Source organism: Mesoplodon densirostris, chromosome 12 (genome assembly GCF_025265405.1).
Source record: "Mesoplodon densirostris isolate mMesDen1 chromosome 12, mMesDen1 primary haplotype, whole genome shotgun sequence".
NCBI lineage: Eukaryota > Metazoa > Chordata > Mammalia > Artiodactyla > Ziphiidae > Mesoplodon > Mesoplodon densirostris.
The window spans coordinates 52,199,124-52,222,783 of record NC_082672.1 but is presented as its reverse complement, the minus strand read 5'-3'; the positions used below and the strand labels follow the sequence as shown (position 1 = coordinate 52,222,783).

At 45.8% G+C, this 23,660-nt stretch overlaps 1 protein-coding gene across 3 annotated transcripts in view; it reads left to right on the top strand.

Annotated features, from left to right (window-relative positions):
- SOBP (sine oculis binding protein homolog) overlaps positions 1-21,044 on the top strand; it is a 152,629-nt gene extending 131,585 nt beyond the window's left edge. For 2 of the 3 annotated variants that reach the window (XM_060114965.1, XM_060114963.1), the window contains 2 exons: positions 1,510-3,450; positions 20,968-21,044. In XM_060114965.1, coding sequence (XP_059970948.1) covers positions 1,510-3,447 — 1,938 coding nt within the window. In that variant the 3' untranslated portion in view covers positions 3,448-3,450; positions 20,968-21,044. Of the gene's footprint in view, positions 1-1,509; positions 3,657-20,967 lie in introns of all 3 variants that reach the window. The other variant, XR_009533971.1, reaches the window with a different exon arrangement.
- Positions 21,045-23,660: the final 2,616 nt, after the last annotated feature.

Below are 23,660 nucleotides of genomic sequence, written 5' to 3'. Positions count from 1 at the left end.
AGCTGAGAGTTCAATGAGATGAGTAATCAAATGCCCAGCATATGTTGTTTTTGCATTGTTTATGTGACCAATCATTATTAAAATTTATCATCTTTTAATGCTATCAGTTTACCATAGTTAAAAAAGCAACATGAACCAGCAACAGAACAACAGACTCTCTCCTCAACAAAAACAGGGTTCCATTTAGAGCAATATTGGAACCAGGGCTTTACTGAAGAGAGAAGCAAATTCAATGAACTCACCATTGCATTGTGTTTCAGAATTCTTCCTCTGCTGCTGTATGGCTTGAGTGCTGAGGAAATGACCAAAAAAAAAAAAAAAAAAAGAAAGAAAGAAAAAGAAAAAAAGATTGTGTATGTAATGTTCAGTGAAAAAAGTAAGGCACTGAAAGAACCATTGAAAATTTTGACATCTGTTTATCTGTTTATAGCTATGGCAAGATTACTCGTATTAATTCTTGTTTAAAATGCCATATGAAGGAAAGACATTTGTGCAAACAAGAGTCGTATTTGAATTGTAGATCATGTCTTCACCATCTGTGAGAGCTGATGGTGTTACAAAATTAATGTGTTAATGAAATCACAATAATTTCTCCAAAGTAATGGGTTCTGAAGCCGAGAATGACTATTTTTTGAACTTTGATGTCTAGTGATTTCCAGTTGGGAAAAGCTCTCAGCCTTTAATTAGTTCTGCAGCCCAACTTTAAAATAAATTTGGTGATGTCTCTCTTTTGCCAGGAGTAGATCTGAAGGGGGGAAAAGCCATAAAAACTTTTGGAAAACGTTCTCTGGTGTTTGAAAAGTTGTTAAATAAGACTGCCTGCCAAGAAATGTCACCAAAAATTCTGACTACTGAGAGAGAGTGGGCAAACAGCTCAAAAAATAATTCTAGCTTGCTGCAACATCACAGGTTGGGAATAGCTAAACCTCACACAGACTTCATGACTAATTCCAAGTTTCCCCTTGGAAGCCAGACATAATGATGTTCAGTGCTATGTGTTATTGGTTAACACAGCACACCCCTTCCAACTGCATTATCCAACCGTCAATAGTGTAAAGTGACTTTGCATGAGGAGAATTTTAAGGGTCTATATTTCAAAGTCCACTGAACTTTCTGGAGAATTCTTCTCACCAACACTATTTAGATTTGCATGTACAATGAGCCTCTTTGACCAGTGAAACTATGTGGGCAGGTATATGTACTCTTTTTTTTGTTAGATCTACCTTAAAGTCATGCTTAAATGGGATAACACAGTTTCTTTTTCTTTTTTTAAAATAGGAGATGGTGGTAATTGCTATTCTGAAGAGTTAATATTTATAAAGCAATTCTGGCTTCCAAAGAGAAATTGTTTTACAAACATTTAAGAATTGTACCTTTTAGAAGGAAACACTTCTGCCTGTTTGAAAAATTATGATAAAGTTTGAAAGAACCTTCATGTAAAACATGAAACGCTATCTACCAAAGGAAATTATTTACCTTACTTTTTTCTTCTTTATTACTGTGTTGTAGGTATGTGACTGGTGTAAGCACATAAGACACACAAAAGAGTACCTGGATTTTGGGGACGGGGAAAGAAGGCTTCAGTTCTGCAGTGCAAAATGTCTCAATCAGTACAAAATGGACATTTTCTACAAAGAGACACAGGCCAATCTTCCAGCTGGGCTGTGCAGCACATTACACCCTCCCATGGAAAATAAAGCAGAAGGCACTGGGGTGCAGCTGCTCACTCCAGACTCTTGGAATATCCCTCTAACAGATGCTCGCAGGAAGGCCCCCTCCCCGGCGGCTGCAGCTGGCCAAAGCCAGGGCCCTGGCCCATCGGTGTCCACCACCGTCTCTCCATCTGACACTGCCAACTGCTCTGTTACTAAAATCCCTACGCCAGTGCCCAAGTCCATGCCCATTAGCGAGACTCCAAACATCCCTCCTGTCTCCGTCCAGCCACCTGCTAGCATCGGGCCTCCCCTCGGCGTCCCGCCTCGCAGCCCTCCCATGGTGATGACCAACCGCGGCCCGGTACCGCTGCCCATCTTCATGGAACAGCAGATCATGCAGCAGATCCGCCCGCCCTTCATTCGCGGACCGCCGCACCACGCCTCCAACCCTAACAGCCCTCTCTCCAACCCCATGCTCCCCGGCATCGGGCCCCCGCCCGGCGGCCCCAGGAACCTGGGCCCCACTTCCAGTCCCATGCACCGGCCCATGCTGTCGCCCCACATCCACCCCCCGAGCACCCCGACCATGGCCGGGAACCCTCCGGGTCTGCTCCCCCCGCCACCTCCGGGCGCGCCCTTGCCGAGTCTCCCCTTCCCGCCAGTGAGCATGATGCCAAATGGCCCGATGCCCGTGCCCCAGATGATGAATTTCGGGCTGCCGTCGCTCGCCCCGCTGGTGCCGCCCCCCACCTTGCTCGTGCCATACCCCGTGATCGTGCCCCTGCCCGTGCCCATCCCCATCCCTATTCCCATCCCTCACATCAATGATTCCAAACCCCCCAACGGATTTTCCAGCAACGGGGAGAACTTCATTCCGAGCGCCCCCGGCGACTCCTCGGCGGCAGGAGGCAAGCCTGGCGGACACTCCCTGTCCCCCCGGGACTCCAAGCAGGGCTCGTCTAAGTCCGCGGACTCACCGCCCGGCTGCTCCGGCCAGGCCCTGAGCTTGGCGCCCGCGGAGCACGGCCGGAGCGAGGTCGTGGACCTGACGCGGCGCGCCGGCAGCCCCCCGGGCGCGGGCGGCCAGCTCGGCTTCCCCGGCGTGCTGCAGGGCCCGCAGGACGGCGTCATCGACCTGACCGTGGGCCACCGGGCCCGGCTGCACAACGTGATCCACCGCGCGCTGCACGCGCACGTCAAGGCGGAGCGCGAGCCGGGCGCCGCGGAGCGCAGGACCTGCGGCGGCTGCAGGGATGGCCACTGCAGCCCGCCCGCCGCCGGCGACCCGGGCCCTGGCGCGCCCGCGGGCCCCGAGGCCGCCGCGGCCTGCAATGTCATTGTGAACGGCACGCGCGGCGGCGCCGCTGAGGGCGCCAAGGGCGCGGAGCCGCCGCCCGAGCAGCCCCAGCCGCCGCCGCCTCCCGCGCCCCCCAAGAAGCTGCTGTCGCCGGAGGAGCCCGCAGTGAGCGAGCTGGAGTCCGTCAAAGAGAACAACTGTGCTTCCAACTGCCACCTGGACGGGGAGGCGGCCAAAAAGCTGATGGGGGAGGAGGCCCTGGCGGGAGGCGACAAGTCAGACCCGAACCTTAATAACCCCGCGGACGAGGACCACGCGTATGCTCTGCGTATGCTGCCCAAGACGGGCTGCGTGATCCAGCCTGTGCCAAAGCCCGCGGAGAAGACTGCCATGGCGCCGTGCATCATCTCCTCGCCCATGCTCAGCGCCGGGCCCGAGGACCTGGAGCCTCCGCTCAAAAGGAGGTGCCTCCGAATTAGAAATCAGAATAAGTAAAAGGTTTGTACGTACACCGGGGCTTTTCTCCACACGAGTCAGTGCACCCCTCCTTACTTCTTACAGGGCAGAGGCGCGCGGGAGAGTTGTATTGATAATCATGGTTTTACCTTACGTGTTTTACAGTACACCTTGTGTGGTCACACACTATCATCATCTTGATCCAACATCATTCCCATTTTACAGATGAGGAAACTGAGTCACAGCATGTAAGTGCCATGCCCAGGGTCACTTACTTAAGGATAAAGCCAATTCTTGAACCTGCATTGAAACACTCTCTACTAATTACACTTTAATTATTAGGCTCATCCCTGTAAGTAGAAGAGGATGTGGGGAGGAAGGAGAGATTACTTGGGACCAGTAAATGTTCAGTCATGAGGTTACAGGACTGTGGTAAAAGGCAAGGTGAGCCACTTCCTGGAGCTGGTAGAGTCACTGGCAGAATGTCCTAATTCACCAAATGTTCTCAATAACCAGGGGATTCCATTTGCAAGATGAGAATAAAATCTCACCTTCTTACATGCTATGCCAACTGAACCCAGGCCACGAAGCCCCATTTGCCTGGTAGGGGTTGGAGCAGCTCGTGTTCATGGGGTCTCTTCCTTCATTTGTCACCAACTGGCATTTCCCAGGGTGGGCCTCAAGCATCACTGACCAGCTTTGCTTTCTCCCCTTTCGGGGGCTCAGCAGCTCAGTGGGTGAGGTGCTCACCTCTCCAGGCAGTGGGAGGCTTTGACAGGGAAAATGGCAACATCACTGAAGTGGGTGAGAGCGCACATCTCTGACCTCTGGCAGGGGAGGGTCCGGAATCCTGCTGAATACCAAGTGAACCATAAATAACGAATCCAGAATTTCAGTAAGTGGGAGGGAAACTAGCCTGCGTGGCTGCCCACTGTAGCCAGATGTGGCCTCATTTGTTTGATCCTCCCAACAATCCTGGTGGAATAAGCATCGTCTGCATCTTACCAAGGAGGAAAATAAGGCTTGGAGATGTTGCCCAAATCAGAGCTGGTAAGTGAAGGAACCAGTATTCAACTCAGGCCTGCTGGACCCAGAGCCTGAGCACTCTGCTCTGTCCACAAGGACAGCAAACAGGCTAATGTTCTGCTGAAGTTTATCAACTATTTATGGAGAGGAAAGGAAGGGAAATGAATATTTACTGCACATAACTTATGCACAGCTCTTTCCAGGAGTTGGGAGTTACAAAGGTGAATATGGTGCAGTGCCTGTCCTCAAGGCACTTATAGTCTGGTGGAAATGTACACCGGGGAGGAAGGAGGCCTGGGTAGGAGAAGTGGACCTTCTAGGAGGAACAGTCGCTCACATTGGTATGTGCAGGTCCTTCTCTAAGTGTTTTTCAGTAGTAGTTATTTGGGTCAGGATCCATTTGGCAATTGTTATTGTCTTCATTTTACCGATGAGGAAACTAAGACATAGAAATTAAGTAACTTGCCCAAGATTACCAAGTTAATAAGCAGCATTGAGATTCAAATGTAGGCTGTCTGACTCCAGGGCTACATTTTCTTTGAACCACTGTAGGAGAATAGGTTAATTGGTCCCTTTATTACCCTACTTGATAAAATTCTTTTATCCACCTCGTCTTGGGGGAAAGTTCCTAGACAAAAACCAAGCCTACCTACCAACTTCTCTAAGTGTTTAGATGGTGTTTGTTTGTTTGTTTGTTTGTTTTTAGCGTGCTCAGGTTTTTTTTCAGCAACAACAATGAAAAACCTAGAATACCAACCCATTACTCCATGGTAGGAAATATAGATGTGGACCAGAACACTTGATGTGGTGTGTCCAAACCATAGTCTCTAAGTCAGCATATTTACATGGGCACTTACCTCACTTATAGCCAGGAGTTTGCTTGGGAAGCTCAGAGCCAGTGAAAGGGGCCTTGCTGGGTGGTGTGAGAAGGGTTTCTCAGCCACCATAGTCTGAGGCTTCCTTTTCCACTGATGGCTTTGCCAGTAGGAGCAGAATACTAAAAATCAGTTCACCAATCCTTGATTTTATATCTGCAAGTTTTGCTCTCCAAAGACAGTCTCAGCCTTCTCATAGTCACCTCAATTGAAAATGCCCCTGATTTCTCTACCAGAGTAATTTAGTCTGGTTGACAAAGCAGTGAGTAGTGGGAAGATGTGGGACAAAAAAAAGTGATGGCCTTTAGAAAGCCAGAAAAGCATCAGGAATTGTAATTTTAAACACATTCTAGTGTCACTCATTCAAATGACACTAAAGGAAGAATGAGAGGGTGAAAGATTTTACTACCATTACTGAAGTGAGAAGTGACCAGGTCAGGAAGAGTGTCACTAGTCCATAAGTAGTATAGGGTCAAAAGAACATAAAAGCATGAAATATATGATGGCTATTTGGATGATATATGTTTCTGAATAAAGAACCAGGCTAGGGTCTTGTATGTGGACCAGAGTTGTTACTAAAAATATTAACCTGGCTTCACTCATTTTCAGAAGATGCAATGATGAAATTGCCCATATCCCCCTGAGATTGGAAAGTTCTTTTTATGATGGGTCCCGCAAGAAATTACAGCTTTTCTCTAAAGCCAGAGACTCTCAGGCTTTGCCAGCTACAGTGGGGCGACAAGGCGAGTGATTTAAGGTGGGGGAAGAACGCCTCTGCTTCACTAAATCGCATTGCCTCTCGCCCTCTGTAGTTCCGTGTCAGCTCACAGCACAGTCTCAGCCTGCCGTAATTCACTCACATTCTCTGACCCTTCCTGATTTTCTGTGCACACGTGGTGCTGTTTTTCTTCTATGCCTTCAGAAACCCAGCCTATGCATATGGTTACGGAAACTGGAAATGCATCCGTTAAGTAAAGAATTGCAAGGCTTTTGTGCCCTGACAGTGAACACTGTTTGGTGACAAGTTAAAGCCAAAAGGGAAAGCACTTAAAAACCAAAAGCAAACCTGGGCTGAGTTGTGGTGGATGAGGCGCAGGTGAGTGATTTCTCCTTGTGCTTGTTGGTGACTCATTGTCAGTAACTTTCGTCTGGGTTCTTCATTTTCACTATGCCCACCATTTTCATACTGTATTACTATTTTTAAAAATCATTTAAAATAGATTCAAAGCAGACTGTGTCTTGAAATCAGTAATCCAGGCAGCTACAGTTACCTTCAAAGAAGTCATCATTTTTGCTCGTTCTTGGCAAATCACAGGGGTTTTTTTTTTTTTGCCATTTTGAAGTTATTCTCTTCCCGGTTACCTGACTTTATGCATTCTGGTTTGTTGATATGATTACAAATGATTTAAATGAGCAGATATTTTCCTAGATGCAGAACTAATTAAGTTTAGTCGACGACTTTAAAAGGTTGGAGACTTCCTTTTATCTTCAACTTTTAAGACGCTTCTGTCAGCTGAAAAAAAAAACACCCAAATAATAAGGAAAACAATGTATAAACATTTCCCAAACTGTTCTCTCCACAAAGAATTCCATTTATAAATGGAATACTCCTTTCTTTGTCTTTGCCTTTGAGCTTGGGGGATAGCTGTTTGTATTTGTACATTTTCTGAATTTCTACAGTTTACACTTGTTTATGGTACATTGGGGAGTTCAGAGTAACCATTTGCAAATGTTTGAAGATATTCAAAAGAAAATATCCCCCCCTCCTTGATTTTCCAGGGAAATGACATCTTCTCTTTAAGTAAAATAATCAATGGAAAAAAATGTGTACCATGAGTAACCCTTTCACCCTCACTTTTTCCATTCCCGAGGAGCGGCAAGACCAAGAACTTCCCACCTTTGTGGCTCCCAAATTTCTCATGTGTTTCTAAAACCAGAAAGAAAGTCCAAGAGTCTTGTCCCCTGCCCCCATTCCGAGATGCTCCCCTAGCCTCAGCAGCAAGAGTTCCTTCCACTTTTTGTTTTCTCTGGGAGAGCTGAAGGGGGGCTGTAGTTTTGACTTTTTGGAGTTTAGAGTTTAATTATTAGTCTGGCCACGGAGCCACAATCCCAGAAAGGACCATTTCAAGAAGGGGGCAGGGGACTCGCCTCATTAGGAAAGCCACAAGGGTGGAGGTGACAGGTAACTTTTTGCCAGTTTGGTTTCTCCAGCTGAGAATTTTGAGAGGATTGGCTGCCTGCAAAGTCAAGTCCATGCAGTTGAAATGTGATTGTGGGTGCCGACTATGAAAGCAAGGAAAAGAGGAAAAACTGTGACTGAGAGGAGGAAAACAATACAAGTAGGGTGTGCTCAGATCCTCTGCCAGACTTGAGATTTTTAATGTTCTAATACTTGGTTATTGGAAACGTTCATTGGTGACGTAATCCCTGACGTTCAAGTTCTGCCCGTCTGTCAGGATGCAGATGGCTGCCCAGCTCTAGGTATAGGTTATTCAAAGAGCCAGCAGTGAGGAAGGACCGGGTCTGCGTCATGCGCACGTGTGAGTGGTGAGGACCTGAGAGAGTGCTTGCTGTGATCATTTCAGACTCATAGAGCAGAATTTTCTGGATGAACAGTGTCAAGGTTGGCCTTAGACATCTCATTCAGTGTTGCCAGGTCTCTTTTAACCTTTAGGACAAGGGGGTTGAAGGAGGGTTTTAATGTGCAGGCATCTGGCTTTAGATATTACTTCAATCAGATTATGATGGGATAGGATATGACATATGTGACCGGGTATTTAGTTCTTTCAGATGTAGCCATAGCCTTACATCCTCAGCAGGGCTGGGGCTAGGGTGAGGGAAGAGAAGTGCTTAGTGCGTGAGCTTTAGTGAGCATCCTCAGGGTCAGGCAGTGCAGCGCGAGTCCTGGCCCTGATCTACAGACCTCCCGATCTGTGTGTCAGCTCTCCGGAGCTGGTCTCCATAGACTTGTCCATGCATAGCCTTCAGCTATTCCCTCTGGAATTTTGTGGAAAGCTTTATGTGCTTGTGCACGGAGGTGTTTTCTTGGGAAGAGCAGTCCACAGATTTTGGCTACAGAAAAAGTATGCCTTACATCTCTGAAAGATTATTTTATATTATCACCAAACAATACCTGAGCAGAAATTTTTCTTGTTACTCTGAGGAAGCTGAATTAATTGTAAGTTTCCCTTAAAACTTGAAATTTATTTTTAACAATTTTTGCTGTGGACCTAATATTGCAGAATCACTGTTACAGCTACATAATGTAGCCCTTGCCTCAATAAGATTGCCTTAGTGACAAAATGCAAAGGGTGATAGACTTTTCTTCAAGTTACTATAACCTGTGAGTGCCTATGGGAAAGAAGAAAGGGGAAGCAAGGAAAGAAACAAGCTAGACCCTTCCCCAGCACTTGGACTTCCAAAGTTTGTGCTGTATAGGCAGATGCTGTCCTTCAGTGGAAAACCTCCTACCTGCTGTTGAGGCCAAGGGAGGAGAATGGCTTGAGTCGGAGAAGTGGACGGATCAGTAAACACCAGGGCATTGGCATGGCCCTGTCTTGGAGCGCTACCAAGCCCCCTAGCTCCCTAGCATGCTTCTTCACCTGGAGAGAGTGTGCTTGGAAAAGTGAAAGCATTCAACCAGCTACTAACAAGCCATTGCCCAGAAGGGCACTAGAAATAAGCTCCCTGTCTGGTTTCCAATGAATCACTCCATTGCTGGCTCGAGCGACTTTCTGGGCATCCTGGTTCAATCATTTACACCTACCTTCCTGCAGACAAGCATCACAGAGGGGCAGAGGTGTTTGAGGACCAAAATACACTGCAGCCTGGAACACTTACCTCATGTAGTAGAACACCATCCACCACCAACACTCTGCCTTTTCCAGACTCTCTTGTTGAAGAGATTGTGTCAAAGAGACAGAGGGTGGCCATTCTGTTTTCCTTCACCCTATCCCACCCAGAGTTATTTTGTATTCTTCAGTTGCTGGTTTAAATATACGTGGATGCATGTTAAGGCAATGCATTCTGCATGTGTAAACTTTCTTTTTTACAAATGCCTCAAAAACATAAAAGGAATTCATTTCAGAGAAACAAATAAATTAGTTTAAAAGATAAACAATTTAGCACTGGCCTCATTTAACAGGGTCCCATTCTCAAGGAAAAGGAGTAAATGCCATCTCAGATGCCAGCTTGCAATACTAACCACGGAGAGCTCTTCTCCAGATTTACGGATTTCCACAGCATTCTGCTTGAGAAAAAAGTAGGGTGAGGTCAGGATTGAGAACGTGCAGCCATCAGCAAGGAGGGGAAATGCACACACACAAATTATTTCAAGGGGGTCATTTAAAAGATTCTAGTGAAAATGACTGGAGCAAAAGCAAAGAACAATAAGAACAAAACTTTAAAGCATCTTTTGTGCTTTAAAACGCTCCTGAGTGGGGCTTCCCTGGTGGCGCAGTGGTTGGAAGTCCGCCTGCCGATGCAGGGGACACGGGTTCGTGCTCCGGTCCTGGAAGATCCCACATGCCACGGAGCGGCTGGGCCTGTGAGCCATGGCCACTGAGCCTGCGCGTCTGGAACCTGTGCTCAGCAACGGGAGGCCACAGCAGTGAGAGGCCCGCACACCGCAAAAAAAAAAAAAAAAAAAGCTCCTGCGTGTACTAAACGTTCTTAAATTGGACACCATTCAAGTAGCTCCTGAATTCCCTTAACTCTGAGCTCCTAGGACTGAGCTGTGGCCATAAGCAACAACATGCTTGCGCAATTTTACCAAACACACAAGTCTGAATAGAGAGAAGGGAACACGAGAGCAGAACTGCCTTTCCACGTGGGCGTGGGGTCAGGACTAGGACAATCAAAGCTGTCCGGCACTCCCCGACCTCATTCCATCCAGACAGTTGGCTGCAACGCTGGCTGTCTCATCAGTTCCCCCTTTGAACCTCTGCTTTGTTGTCTTTCTTCGATAGCAAGCTGTGTTTTGTTTCGGGTAAAAAGGGAAGTAAGAATGTGACAGAAGAACAGAAGGGAGAAACATACATTATGGACCCCGTTGGATATGAAACATTGACCTAATGTCCAAAAAGTGCAATTAAAAAGTATATCTCTCCCTCATTTGCATGGCTTATTTCCCCAGACATGTTTTTGGTATTGAAAATGAATGGTATTCCCATATAACATGTGTCTCAATTTGTAATGATATCCTCCTTGCAGCTGGCTTCGTTCTCCAACTGTTTCTAAGATGTTACTGTCTTAAATTTGAGCCACCCTACAATAACAAATTATCTAGAAGCAAAGTGGCTAAGTTGCATTTGGTGAGAGAAGGGGAAACCCTATATTTCATCCTTCAGCTCTTGTTTTGGAAATTCAGACTGTAGCATGATCTTTTTCTAAGGAAATCTACACATGCACACTTGAAAAATTGTGCCTATTGGGTGTTGTGAGAGCAAGAATGATCAGGTTTAAGTTTCTCTGCAAAGTTCTGCATCCCATCAACAAGTCCTTTTGATATTTTAAACCCATATTTAGAGTAATTTCAAGATATTTGGAGCACATGTGGTTAAATGTAAAACTTTGTCATTATGATTTGTTAGATGTTTATACTTTAAATATTTATAAGCCATTTTTAAGTACTTTATCCAAAAGCTTTCTCCCACTAGAATACTATAATTGAGTGGTATCTGAGCATCATCTGAGCATACAGTAGATACAGGGTGAAGTCACTGCAGCATGCATGCACGTTCTTCCTGCTTTTCTGGTTTTAATTCAAATGTCGTTTTTAGTAGATTCAGCTTATTTTTTAAATGTATAAAAAGTCATAAACAGGATTGGTTGTCTGTGATTTTTTAAAGAATTACCAAGTCCCCAAAGGTAAAATGTTCAACTTGAATCATGTTGATTCCTACTTCTTTTTCTTATCCTAAGAGTAATTAGTAAAACTTTCCATTAGAGTGTTGAATCTGTGTCCAGAGGAACTTAAAGTGTCATATTGTTCCTCCAAAATGTCTTAGAGGCAGTTTATTGGTGGTTAGATTGAATTCTTCACTATTCACGCTCAGCCATCTTGGAAACTGAGACATAGGATCCCATCTTTATCATAAGTAGCCTGTTTGAGCACTTAATATGAAAAAGAGGAGAGGGAAAAAAACCTTCTTCCAAGTCAGAATCCATTTAAGCTTCAGAGGTTATAAATTTCAAACTGACCACAGGCCTCTGGGGCTCACACTCTTTATGGCTGGCAAAATACAACTTTCTGGCAAGACCGAGGAAAAGAAGGCTTAAAAGGGCTCATAAACTTGCTTGGACATCTAATAGCTCTTACCAAACAGCATTTTCATGAGTTAAGTGTAAATGAGTCAGAAACATATAGATTGAATTTCTTTTAAAATACACATGGGTTTAAAAATTAAGGCCAAAGTGCTTGGCAAAATAAGTTTTGGTTTTAGCCAAACCCCAAATGTTTGAAAAAAAAATAGTTTTACAATTTGCCAAACCAAAAATATATCCAGGTCCCTCCATTCCTCTCATTTAATACAGTGACATCGTAAACATGGGACTGAAGGTCTATTTTCATATCCACCAAGGTCTGAGCAACTTGAATCCCAAATACTAGTTGAAAAACTATGAAAAATTTTTTTGTGGAAAAACCTTATGACCTTGCACATGAAGCTGAGCGATCACTTGTTCAGGGTTCTGATTTTGATAGCACCTCCCGCTGTCTGATCCTCCGATCAACTCGTTCTGTGTCTCATCTGTGTGTGTATGTGTGTGTGATGCACAGGGATAGTAACTTTTAAAAAAACCCTTATATTTAGAATGGTTAATTTATACCTAATTAATATATTACGACCCATGAAAGTTAATAAACTCTTAATCGTATCCGAACAGAGGGAGGCAGCCCCCTTTCACTAATTTATGGTTCAAAGATAGTCTTCATTTATTTCCCTGGAGGGTAAAACATCCATTTTCAACTAACTGTATTGAATACTGACTCCATGCAGGGACACTGTTATTAAGAGATGGAAGGAAGAAAGAAAGGAAGGAAGGAGGGAGGGAGGAGGGAGGGAAAAGAAAAAAAAAAGTGGGAGAGGCAGTGGCAGGAGTCTTATTAGACTTGTCTTGAGGAGCTAATAACCTGAGAGAGGCAAGAAGTAACCCAGGCCTCTATTACAAGCCTTATGCAGGACCTGCCAACAGATACGACACTGTAGACAGCAGGCTTTGGTGTGAACGGGGGCAGTTCACGCATTGTTGTAACTGATTACCTAGCTTGGGGCTGGCAGGATGGGCACATGAGTACTTATTGAGTGAATGAACGAGAAGAGTGTCAGGAGGGGCCTAGTTAATGGAGTTACCAGGATAGGGTTGCACACAGCAGGTGAGTTTGGAGTTAGGTTCTAAAACTGGGGAGGGCCTTGAACTTGCAGTCGGGAGCGGAGGAATGAGAGCGGCAGTAGGATGTCAAGAGCCACAGGTGCGGCGAAGAGGAAGTCACCGAGGGATGACCTTGCCCTTTGCTCGGCTGGAGTGAAGGGCTTGGCTGCAGACGGGGCGGGGGCGGGGCTGGAGGAGAGCAGGTGGGCAGTGGAGCCGGAGGTTGTAGCACTTGTAATCTGTACATTAGGCAACGTCACCACGACCTCGAGGAGAGGAGTGACAGGAGGAAATCTGTGTTTGAGGAAAATCACTTTAGCAGCTGTTTGTGCCCTGAAAAGGAAGCAAGAGAAGGACTAGCATCGCTGAGCTGATCATTGAATTCTGATGACAGGCTCATTACCAGCGGTGGATTCTAAACATTGCGGGATGTTATCGCTGCAGTGTGAGCGTACGTATGTAAAGCCATCGTGGCAATGCAAGAGGAGCGCTTTTCTTTGTGCCCAGAGCAGACCTAAGAGGTTTCACAGCACACGGTGGAAGGAAACCTCACAACATTCCAAAGTTCAGTCAAGGGGGATGCTGGCCGGGCCCCAGATTGCCATGGAAATAGGGGCTCCACCCTTCTGACCGCCCAGCTGCTCTGAGCCTTAGGCCAGTGGGGCAGGGTGTGGTGCAGGCCGCCGGTCGCCCAATGGGTGCACAAGGCAGGCGGCAGCTCTCCTAGCGGAGGACTTCCCTGAGGATGGACGTGGAGCCTGGACGGTGGCCCTAGTGATGCCCAAAGCTCTGTCCCTGGAAGGAAGAGCGGCCACAAGGCTTGCGTGGCTTGCTCAACCTCAGACACCTTCAGAGATCTTCACAGAAGCTGAATCAGATCCTCCCAGGGCTGGCAGGCACTTTTAAAGGGGTGTGGCAACTTTGGGAAATGTCCTTTTATCTTTTTTTAACTTCCCAGGTCGTACACCTTCTGAAGCTTCCACATGTGGTGACAGTGGGCTCCTGGTAGTGAAGGAAGGCAGCGGTGTGGTTTAGTGGATACAGACTTCTGCTTTGGGGTTGGGCCAGCCTGGGTTCAAATCCCAGCAGAGCCAATTAGTAAGCGAGGGAGGAAGCGACTTTACCTCCACAAGCCTCAGTCTCGAGGTCATAACACTGCTGGGAGGAGCAGATAAGAAAACATAGGTAGAGGTGCCCAGGAAGTGGAGTTCCTGTCGTATTAGGCTACAATGCCTGGGAGAGGAGTCCAGGGCTGGAGTGAGGTCTGCTTGGATCTGAAAACCAGCTGTGAGTTTGGACCAGTTTTATTACCTCTTTATGCCTACATTTTCTCATTTAATAATTGTAACAGCTAATATTTATTGAGCACTCTCTATATGTAAGCAGTGTTCCAGATGTTACATGCCCACAACAACCCTCTGGGGTACCACTATTAAACCCATTTTATAGATGAAGAAACTGAGGCACAGAGTGGTTGAATATCCTCCCAAGAGTCACTAGCCAGTAAATGGCAGTGCTGGGATCTGACTGGCAGCCCGGCTCCAGAATCTTCCTGCAAAACCACTGAGCATGTCTTATATACAAAAAAATGAAGATAATAGCCCATACTTCATAGCGTTATCAGGCTCCAGTGTAAATAACAGAAGTAAAATGCCCACCTGGCATATATGTACTAGGTGCTCATTATAAGAATTGCAATGGTAGCCCCTGCAGCCCAGAACGTCTTCCCTCAATGTGTAGTGGGAGGTAACGAAACAGTTCGATGCTGTCAACCTCGGAGGTTAGGGAAATTATTCCAGAAATTCTCCTCAGATGTCTGGTTCCACTTTTATAAGTAGGGACTGGGACAAACAGAGTAAACGCTCAAGGTCACAGAGTGGCGCAGCCAGGATTAGAACCTGAGTCCTCATCTGCCTTTCCCCTCAGTGGGACATGGGATACGACCAGAGCTGCTTGAGTTACATGCCCTGTGCCAAGGACCAGAGTCATACTTTTGCTACCCACGGCATCACTGCCTCACACTGGGCAGCTGATTTCAGAGAGGAAATAGGTTGTACCTGAACATCTGGGGTGGAAGGGTGGAAGGGTCGCAGAAAAGCAATTATTAAGCACACTCTCCATCTCCTTGGCTGTTAGAGGCGGGTAGCAGGGAACCAGTATGCTCGCTTTTATTTTTTACACAAAGTTTCCATGAAATGAAGCCCTTCTCTCTCTCTCTCTTTCTCCCTCTCTCTTTCTGCTAAAAGGTTGGTTGTAAAGAGTAAATAAAGTGTCAGACCTCTTTTCCAGACCTAGCCTAAAATCTTAAAGTCTGTTGATCCATAGACAATAGCTACTTGCCATATAAAGCTGCTCTTTTCTCTAGGTTCTTTTTTTTCTTTTCTTTTCTTTCCTTTTTTTTTTTTTTTTAACTTAGACTGCCTGTGTTCAGATTATATAAATAAATAACAGACTCAATCTTAGTACAATAAACATCTACTTTTGTGTCCAAGGCAGAATTTTTGGAAGGCACATGAACCAGCATCAGCTAGTTTGTGTATTGGATAGGACTTGAATGAAAATGCAATTATTATTTCTTAGCAAATAGCTCCTCGGAGTTTTGTCTCTAAGGCCCCTGCCAACTTTGACATTGTGACCCCTGCTTGTCAGGGTGAGGAAGGGGAGAGGTGAAACCTGGGCTAGGGGATAGCACTCTGAGGCGAGCATGGACTTTGAGGTTGTAGGAGCTGGACTTCAATCCAGGTTGGCCCCTTTCTAGCTGGTGACCTTGAGCAAGTAAGTTCCTTAACCTTCTTGGGAAAGTTTCCTCATCTGTAAAATGGAGACAGTAATAAATACTTCATAGCATTGTTGTGTCAATGAAATAAGTATATAAAATATATTTGTTTTTAAGTGAAATAAATATATAAAAGTGCCTAGGGCAGTATTTGACATTAAGTGCTCAGTAAATGTAACTTTCTTTGAAAACACTGCAGCTTTCCCAAACCATAATAGGAAATGCTTGGTCCTGAAATCCAGGCAGCATAAGGCTTGAGGCTCTTACTCAAAATTTCTTGTAAAACATTAGCTGTATCATGTAATTCTTCATTTTATTTTTCTCTTTCACGAATGCATGTAGCCACTTGCTCCAGTGCATTTGTAAAAATGTGTGCAGTTCGTCATGAATCCCTGCCTGCTTTTAGAAAAGGACCAGAGACAGGGTAATTTGTTTAGCTTAAACTCCCAGGTTTTAAAAAAAGATTTGAGGTGGCTAGAGAGATCCATTGTCCAGGGTGAAGATAAAGGCTTTTGCAAGTGCACAAGAGGGGGTTCTGTGGCTCGGGGTTCTTCGTCCCCCAGGATCTTGTAGAGGTCAGCAAGATAGCACTGGCCACTCATATGAATAAACAGGTCCCTCTGCCCATTTAACTCCTAGAACCAGCTAAGCAAAATTTAAATGTGTAGAACAAAAAATTAAAGATGGAGTTATCTCAGTAGGGGGTCTTCTATGGTTGGGATTTTTATTGATTAAAGAGTAAAATAAGAGATATTGCTAAAGGAGAAAATTATAAAAAAGAAAAGCAAGGCCTCATGTTTGGCTTCATTTTCTTTCTTTTAAATAATTTGAGCCTTAGCTTATCAGAGCCAGGCCGTGGGCAGCTCAGTGGTGCTGGAGCTCACCCTTGGCCCTACTCCCCTCTCCTCACCATGGGTTATTTCCCATAGCAATCATGCTAGAGAAGCGATGTTTTTAAGTTACTTTCATCAATTAGCAAGCTATAAGAAAAGAGACACCATCCACTTCGTAAATGAAAACGGTTTCCAACTTGGTAAAAGCCATTTCAGAACTCTTCATGAAGCGATGGTCGATGGAGGAGAAAGGGAACCATTTTTTGGCAAAATCTCACCAAGCCGTAGCCCTTTCCGGGATGGGCTTGATGCGGAGACCACTGTCTGGCATCACACCCAGCCTTATCAGCTGGTGCAGGCGGCTCTGTTCATTGACCACGGGGTTCTACCCTTGTGAGCGTCCCAGAATAGCTGTGGCTACCTGAGAGCAATCCAGTCCTCAGGGACTCATTATTGTCCCAGATAAACAGCGTGGCCGAAGCCAGCACGTAATAGCTGTATTTAACCGTGATAAGTGATGGGCTGATGTGCCCGAGTGGCATCACGGGCAGGGCTGGGGTAACTGGACAAAGGCAAGCCGGCCTGGCAGCGGGCATCTCTTGTACATTATAGGGTTGATGCCACAGGATTTTGGACTCTGGGGAATAAATATGATGGACCTGGAGAGCTTGCCTTCTAGACAGGTAAGACAGGACAGACCTACTGGATTTTGATTACGCTAATGACAGAGGTATTTGAGGAAGCAAAGAAGAATAAAAGTTCGGAAAACAGATTAGATTAATGGAGGCAGGCTGCCTGGTGGAGGTGGAATCTTGTGCCATGGAGGGACTGTGATGGGATGTAGAATAAGACAGACATTTTCTTTGGATACACATTTACTTTGGGGAGTGGTTGCCTGGAAATTATACAATTTCCTTTTAAATGCAACCTGCCTACATCTTAGGCTGTAAAGGTCAAAGAAGAAAAGGTGAGGATGATGGTATGTTGACAGTATCAACACTGAAAGAAGTTATTCGTACTCAGGCCTATTTTTGTTCTCTATGTCACTCTGACAATGCTTATGCGATAAAGGAGAAGTAACTCAGTCACATTCTTAGCAATGCTTTCCTGATGGAAAGGGAAATTGCCGGTGGCCAGAGGCTTGTTCAGGGCACTTGGTGCGCAGCTGAGTCCATGAGGGAGAGACTTTATTATTCTGGCCAAAAGGCTCAGCTGGGCCTGGAGTTCTGCAGACGCTGACCGTACATGCCTGCTGGAGGCCACGCACTGTGGAGCTGGTCTTCATACATGGTGCAACGTGGTCCACGGGATGGTGTGTGTGTGTGTGTGTGTGTGTGTGTGTGTGTGTGTGATGTTCTGCATGGCAGGGCCCTGGGTTGTCCTGCCTTCAGACAAACCCCAATTGTGAGGTACAAGTAGAACTACTTCCCCAGAACCCCCTGCATTAAGGGACACTCGAAAAATCTCTGCCAGGGGTGAGAGTGTGCGTATGTGATTAATAGAAAGAAGGAGACTCTTTCTGAAACTTGGGACTTCAAGGTAGAGAAATGAATAGTCTTTCTTATACATGGATAACTGTGTACCACCATACTTGATGATGGCTTTGGTCCAAAGATCCTACAATCCCAGAATATGAGAGATGGAAGATGTAATAGAAAATCTCACCCATGCCTTCATTTCACAGAGGAAGAATCCAGGCTTGGGGAGGTTAAGGAATAGGTCCCAGGTCACACGGCTACGTAGGGTTCATGCTGTAACCTGCGTCTCTGTCTCACATATTGTAGAAATTTCCCCTTTACTCAGATCAAGAAATTTAGACAGAGAGGACCGACTGCTCTATAAGACACCTCTGCTTAGCAGGGGCTGAGTCAGAGCGGGCTTGGGCTCTGGAACTTCCTGCCATGATCACTTTCTAAAACTCCAAGGTCACTTCCTCCCCACTTTTGGGTTTCACACCTTGCAAACGAATAACTCTCAGGAAAGTGATGCCCAAGCTTGGTTCTTCATTTTCATTGATTCCTGTGTCGCCAACATGGGGGCTGCCCTGAACCAGCCAGAGCCAGGAGGACAGAGGAGGGGGCCTTCAGTTTACCCCCTCCTCAAATGTTATCCGCCGAGAGGGACTTGCACTGCCACCATCTGGCCCGGGTGGGTGTCCCAGGCAAGGCAAGTGTATGGTGAGAGGGAAGGAAACAGCACAAATCCTCCCTTTGCCGTTCTCTTGAAATAAGCTTGGCGTGAGGAGGCTTTCCAAGCAGCAGGACTGGGGCTGCAAACAATAGAGTGCGGTGCAGCTGCACCCTGTAGAACTTTGGGGGAAAACACATATTATTTACCAGACAATAATAGATACCAGAGAATAATAATGATTATTAGAGTGTTTGGGATGGCAAACGCTGTAGTTAAGGTTCCAGAATGGCTCTCATTGTAATCCCATTTTCCTAGTCCCTTATGAAAGCCTTGAGATTTTCTCTAAGTAGGCTGATGCTGTCCATGTTTGGCCTTTGTCCAAAGGCGATTTCAATGTAAGGAAACTTACTTGAGAAATAGTCCTCTTTGGGGGGTTCATGATTACATTAAAGAAACAGTTTACACCCTTGAAAAAGCAGTTGCAGCATTCTTGAGTGAGTAATTCAAAATGGTGGTGTTTCTCAGTCACTGGAAGAAACCATTAAACACCTTTTTTTTTCCTTTTCCTTTTTTAAAGAAGGATTCAGAGCTCCTCTCTGACTACAAGATTTGGTCACTCTTAGTCCCAAGCCCAGAGGTAGGGATGGTTTCCCTCCCTCCAAAGCAAGTTCCAGGCTGTGCTTCCTAAACAAAAGTAAATCCTGCCCAGAAGAAGCTACAGTATGTCTTAGGATCCATTTGGGTCCATTTCCAAGGCCTCTTCCCAATCCTTTGTGACTTCTCATTTGTTGGTGGCTCTTGGTGTTTTTGTTTCTGTACCTCTTCTCACCATTATGTCTTAGAAAGAAAGAAGGAAAGAAAGGAAGGGAGGGAGGAATAAAGAAAGAGAAAGAGGAAGGAAGGAGAGAAAGAAAGAAAGAAGAGGAAGAAAAGAAAGAAATTAAAGTGAGCTCTTTATTCAGAGATAAATATCCACATTTCCAAATCTGACCATGCCAAATGAAAAGGTTTCCATGACCTTGTAATTCCACTCCCATTGCATATTTGTGGTATTTTGCATTTTCACTTTGGTTATTTAATATACATATTAAATGCACACAGATCTGGTGATTTAATGTGATTTGGGGAACTCAGGCATTTCCTGTCATGCACATTCAGATTTTCAAACCTTGTTTTTGGCTGATCATTATTATGGTTACCATTAACACCAGTATTTGGATAGCAGGGTTCAGAGCACAAGCTTGGACTTAGTCCTCCCAATGGGCATTTTGACCTCCTCACACTTGTGCTAAATTCACGCTACAGACACTCTGAACACTCCAGTTCTCTTTGTGGCCTCCATTTCTTCGTCTATAAAATGCGGAAACTGTGTATATTATCTCTGGGGTCCCTTCAACTTCTACATTCTATCACCTGAAATGATTTGTTCACTGGCCTAGGAATAATCTCAACAGTTGTAAAGATGTTTACAAGTCCTCTCCCACCACCTCACGTTAGCCAAATTTTCCCATTCACATATCTGACATCCCCATTTATTGGCAGGAAAAAAAAATACCGTTTTGGGACATGGGGGACAAGAGCTGTTTGATTCTCATTCATTTGACAAATGTGTGTTGAGCTGAATACATTTGCCCCCGGATGTACGGATGTGAGCAAAACAGACACAGCCCCAGACCTCAGGGACTTCACAGTTTAGTTGGATGACTTCTGAATGGCTGCTTCCTGGGGGTGATGGAGTGTCCTTAGGAGGTTTCAAGCCAAGAGACTTGTAGCAAATGAAATAAGCCAGTAAGGATAAGAGAGGCAGAGGCCAACGTCTGTGGAGAAAGTTGGGGTGGACATTCTGCAGAAACCGACTTTCCTGGGGAACAGTCCTACTCAGACCTTCTGCCCTGGGATCCCCGTCCTATGCTTGGTCTGGATATGAAGCGATGTGAGTGGCTCACCTTTGTCAGGCAAGACCCACAGAGAGGGGCACTTCTTCCAGCTCAGTCGCCCCTGTAGGAAACCTCTGAAGAGTGGTCTCTGTGTCCCAGGAATTTTTCACATGCTAAAAAGTCCATCTCATGGCCTTCCTCCTTTGCAGCAGACACTAGGTCTGTTACACGGGGTACAGGCTTGAGGTCTGCAACACCAGGGTCCCCCGATGACCTTGCCTGGCTTTGGGATGCCCTTGGGCAACTCCAAAGACCTCCTGCCCGTTAAGCGTGCAGTAACGTGGAGGGTGAACGTTGCTGGGTTGCAAAGGATGCTGCTGCAGTCTTTGGGTGAGGGCGTGGTGCTCCGTGCTCATTATGGTATTCCAAAAAGCGACTCGAGTTTCATTTCCTCACACAAAGCTGGCAGGGCTGATCCTGCGCAGAACCGTGAATGAAAGTCGTGTGGAAATCAGGCTGCGCCGCCCCAGTTCTGGGGCCTTGTTGTAAGTCTGACCTGACAGCTGGAGAGTGTGCTGCTCTGACTCATGCCCGGGGTTCTCCCCAGCCTGGGGGGTGGGGGGTAGTTTGGTCTAGTGGATTCTAACAAACCCCTTTTCCTCTTTTTCTAGGAACGCTCACTCACAGGGTACCTTGCATGGAGAGAGGGCACAGAGCAAACCATGTCTCGCCATCCAGTGACACCAGCTGGTCAGCTCACCACCCCCTCTGGCTAAAACTCAAGCAAATAAAGCTGCTTCCTGTCATTAAGCATCTCAGAGGAAGCAGCCCTCCCTTGGTGGCCTCTAGCCCAGAGAAGCCAGCACGTCTTGGACCCACCAAGCGGGCCCAGCCTTCCTGCCGCCACCATCTCTGCTTCTCCCCAGAGGAACTTAGGGATTCTGCCCCTGGTTTAAAAGAAAAAAACAAAAACAAAAACGACAAAACACCAACAAGCCACAAGGACCAATGTAGGTATTCTCCCTGCCCCATCTTCAAGGCTCAGAGGGTGAGGCTGGAAGATGATACAGATTTGAAAACAAAAATCGTTTTTTAATCTTTTTAAAAACTGCTGTGGTTTTGCTGCTACACGAAGAATTGTGATTTGCATTGTACGGTTTTGGACCTATACTGTTCACGTTTTGACGGCGGAGAGGGATCATCCTGGAGTCCCAATGCTTCAGATTCATCTCTGTCCTGCCCAGGATGCACTTTTAAATGAAGAGTTAAAATATTTTATTGGCTAATATACTTTTCTTGTTATTTTTACAAAGGCCACCTTTATCCTTTTTAATGCCATATTTTCAGTGTTACACTTTTATGGCTTTTAATTTTCGATCTGACAGATGTAAGAAGCAGCATGAATAGTTTATACTGTGGTTTTTCAGAGACTGAATGCCAAGAGAACTCGGTAAATGTTTATTCTTCTCAGCTTTCTCCTTAAATTCCCTTAAATAGCGCCCCATTTGGGAACAGAGCAAGAGTGTTGAACTGAAGACCAAAATGCCCTCAAGGTGTAAAATAATCCGAGGGGGAATATTTGCTGGGCGTCACGAAAGACTTGGATGAAATTTCAACCCTGATGGCTTTCGGTGATCCAGGAAGTCAGTGAAGCAATCTCTCTATACGCAGAGCCCTTTCATGATAATTAGAATGGTATGGACAAACCAATGAAAACAGGAGGGAAAGTGAGAAAGCTCACCCATGATTCTGTTTCACTGTTTGCTTTCTCCTGTCATGGTTAAGAGAAATGTGCAATTCGATCCTCAATCAGTGGGTGGAGGATAACAGGGTAGATTTTCTTGTGTGCACTTGTACAGTTGTAGCTGCGAGTCCAGAAGTCCTCTAGAGCATGTGTACTGGCACTGAGTTGGTGAGACAGTCGTGGAGTATCCCATTCTGATGAGTACAGAAAAAAAAAAAAAAAAAAAGAAAAAATACGGAAAAAAACAAAAAAAAGAAGAAAACTAAAAAAAAAAAAAAAAAAAAAAATCAAATCACCTTGTGATTCAGTGTATCTGTTTACTAACTCCAATAAAGCAATTGTTCCCTCTGGAGGGGTCCAGGTGCCCCCGCCCACAGGCCGCTGAGTCAGCAGCCGCGGGGCGGTGGGGTGTGGTGGGCAGGCGAGGCCGAGACCGGGTCACGCTGGCCTTGAAGCACCACGGGGCCGTGGAGGCGGTGTACATACTGTATTTCTATATCCTCCTTTGTACAGAGTCACTTAACAAGTCAAGCTACTGTTTTACAGGTGCTCCTTATTTATTAGAGCTGTGAGAGCTTGGGGACACACCTGGCGAGCGAGCTCGCTTTTTAAAAATGAAATTGGGGAGCAAGGGAAGGGGGCGGGAGGGAGGGGAAGCTCGCAAGTCTGGGGAGAGATTTATAAAAGTGAACAAAAGGAAAACTTCCAGCAACCGATTAAACCAACCAACCGACCCTAACACCAAACTTGTCCACGCAGGATGCAGAAGCCCCACCTCTGGGTGCCCCTTGCCCTGCGGGGCCCCCAGCATTCTCCTCTCTCCCTGACCAGTGTCCGATTCATCAAACAAAAATAAATCTCTAAGAAAGAAAAATGCACTTACATGTGCTTATTTTGCTTTTCTCATTATTATGACTATTGTTGTTATTTTCCTTGTTACAGAAGGTGTTCATTTCTTTCCCCCAGGGAAACTTTTAAAAAAATAAAGCTAGTAAGTTTTAAAAGATGTTGAACTATCAGGGTGATGCTGGCCCTTCCCAACCTGCATCTCTGCAAACAAGAGCCCACCTGGCCTGTTCGAGGGTCTGCTTCCCCACCATGTCCATTGTTGACGACACACAGTACGTGTGGAGTGGGCTCTTGGGCCTGTAGACTGGGGTGTCCCTTCCCAAGTGCTCTCCAAGTCCTGATCTTTTTCAGCTCCAAGGGTTCTGGTCGAAGGCTCAGGAAGCACCATGCAGCAGAAGCAAACCTCCCCAGTGGACTCTGGTCCCGTTAGTACATGATCTCACTGTAGGTCAGGAGTGCTCCTGTGAACGAGAGGGGTCAATATGGTTGTGCTTTGGTACCTGAATTAAACATCAGAAAGTGTCTAAGATGGAAAGTACATTGATACCTAGTTCTAATCAATGAAGATCTAGCCCAATCTTCTTGTTCTACATGTGAAAAAAACTGAAGCCTAGAAAGGTGAATTGACCTGTCCAGAGTCCACACTGAGTTGGTTTAGCTTGTCAGAAAACAAATGTTCATTAAAAAGTTAGGCACTGGGACTTCCCTGGTGGCACAGTGGTTAAGAATCTGCCTGCCAGTTTAGAGGACACAGGTTCGAGCCCTGGTCTG